At 51.4% G+C, this 2,378-nt stretch overlaps 1 protein-coding gene across 1 annotated transcript in view; it reads left to right on the top strand.

Moving 5' to 3' along the window:
- LOC137911600 (ephrin type-B receptor 4b-like) overlaps positions 1-2,378 on the top strand; it is a 9,570-nt gene extending 7,192 nt beyond the window's left edge. Inside the window, exons 19-21 of the mRNA XM_068755983.1 lie at positions 1-190; positions 855-1,013; positions 1,098-2,378. The exon at positions 1-190 is cut by the window's left edge and continues 4 nt beyond it. Of these exons, the coding sequence (XP_068612084.1) occupies positions 1-190; positions 855-1,013; positions 1,098-1,203 (455 nt within the window). The 3' untranslated portion in view covers positions 1,204-2,378. The remainder of the gene's footprint in view (positions 191-854; positions 1,014-1,097) is intronic.

Here is a 2,378-nt window from a genome sequence, read left to right on the forward strand (position 1 = left end):
TCAACGCCATCGAGCAGGACTACCGGCTGCCCCCTCCCCCGGACTGCCCCTCCTCCCTGCACACCCTCATGTTGGACTGCTGGCAGAAGGAACGAGCCGACCGGCCCAGGTTCTGCGATGTTGTGGCATCGCTTGATAGGCTGATTCGAAACCCCGCCTCTCTGAAGGTGACCCACGCAGAGGGATCCAGGTGAGACCTGTGTTTGTTTGGCAGGTGAGTCTCGTCTCATCAGGAGACGAACGTGTGTTAGAACACCTGAACGATGGGTGGAGGGATGGATGATGATGATGATGATGGAGGGAGGGATGGATGGATGGATGATGATGGAGGGATGGATGGAGGGATGATGATGATGATGGAGGGATGGATGATGATGATGGAGGGAGGGATGGATGGATGGAGGGATGGATTGATGATGATGGATGGATGGATGATGATGATGGATGGATGGATGGATGATGGAGGGATGGATGGAGGGATGATGGAGGGATGATGATGATGGAGGGATGGTTGGATGATGATGATGATGGAGGGATGGTTGGATGATGATGATGATGGAGGGATGGATGGATGCATGGATGGATGGATGGATGATGATGGATGATGATGATGATGGATGATGATGATGATGATGCATGGATGGATGATGATGATGATGGGATGGATGGATGGATGGATGGATGGATGGATGGAGGGATGATGGAGGGATGGATGGATGATGATGATGATGATGGAGGATGATGATGGATGGATGCTAGCTCGACTAGCCCACTACCCGCTCCGGTCCTGATGACCCCCACTTTAGAGTCCGAGCGGCTGAAGTCAGACCCCTGCCCCCCCCCTCTGTCCCCAGTCCGTCCCACCCTCTGCTGGACCAGCGTGTGGCCCCGCCCCTCTCGGCCTGTGGTTCCGTCTCCGAGTGGCTTCGGGCCATAAAGATGGAGCGGTACGAGCAGCGCCTCCTTCAGGCCGGGTTCAGCAGCCTGGACATGGTCTCACAGCTGAACGCAGAGTGAGGCCCCGCCCACGAACCTGCCAGGCGGCGCTGGGGGACTTCGTGGCCCCCGCTTCTTATGCCTTCTGTTTGTTTCCATAGAGACCTGCTTAGAGTGGGCGTCACCCTCGCCGGCCACCAAAAGAAAATTCTCTCCTCCATCCAGACTCTCAGGATACACAAAGCTCCGCCCACTCCACTCTACTGACCAATCACTGCTCGGCCGTACTGTCCAAACCAATCGGGTTGCCACTGAGCCCCGCTCACTCTCTTTATTGATCCACAAGGTGCAGTGAGGCCACACCTCCAGATGGGCTGTCCAATCAGCTGTGACCTTTGGTAAATAACCAACTCTTTAAGCTTCCTGTTTGACTCAGGTGTAACACACCTCTGCCTACCATGTTAGCCCGACCAATCAGAGCCAAAGACTGATTTGGCCTCTATAAAGCTTTTTAAAAATAAGCAAGCAGCTGATTGGTTGGCACTGAGGACAGCATGAACCCGCCAATGAAAAACAAAACAAATTGCTCAATTTCCGAGGAAAAATTCAAGAATGTTGAGGAACAATTCCAGAGAAGGTCCATCAACATGGACTCTTGGGACCATGAGGACTTTATCACGTCCTTTCAGGACCACATTGTTCATCACCTGAGGATTATTCTGGGATGGCCTTGAAACGAGGATTTCACGGGGAAGCAGACGGTTTCATACCAACTCTTTGAAGTTCTTCGGGATCCTGGGAGGGATCGTGAAGATCCAGCTCTGGAACCGATTCAGGAGAGAACCTGAACGTCCACGGACGAGACAATCGTCCCTCCTTCTTCAGAAGTACTGTCGATGGTTGTAAAACTGTTTTTGTATTTTAGCACTTTTTACAGTCATTATTCTGACGACACGTAGGAAAACGTGTTTCTAAGCATTTAAGGATTTCTTTCTTCTTCTCTATTTTATCTTGTTCAAGAAAAGAAAAGCATGGGGGGTGGAGTGGGAGGAGCTAATATTCTGAAGTTGAACCAAAGATAGGGTTAATCATTTTCCACAAGAACATCAGAACATGTCCCAACATTTGGTTCTTTACGGGCCCACGTCCTGCTCCAGTTAGCCGTTAGCCGGCCTGGACCAGATCTGAGTCCAATCGAGGGTGTGGTTACCCAACGCTGCACTTCCATTGGTCCAGAGACCGGTCACAAATCCCAACAACAGGGAACTATTGCATGATGGGAATGTTTCTGCCATGTGACTGGTTCCACGTCCCGTTGAACGACGAAGATCTGCTCTGGGATCTGGTTTAACACCAAATCTAGATCTTCAACCTTTGGAGGGTCCGCTGGACGAGGCGGGATCTGTCAGCCAATCGCAATAAAGAGGAAATGTCCTGCCCAA

Source organism: Brachionichthys hirsutus, chromosome 23 (genome assembly GCF_040956055.1).
Source record: "Brachionichthys hirsutus isolate HB-005 chromosome 23, CSIRO-AGI_Bhir_v1, whole genome shotgun sequence".
Classification (NCBI taxonomy): domain Eukaryota; kingdom Metazoa; phylum Chordata; class Actinopteri; order Lophiiformes; family Brachionichthyidae; genus Brachionichthys; species Brachionichthys hirsutus.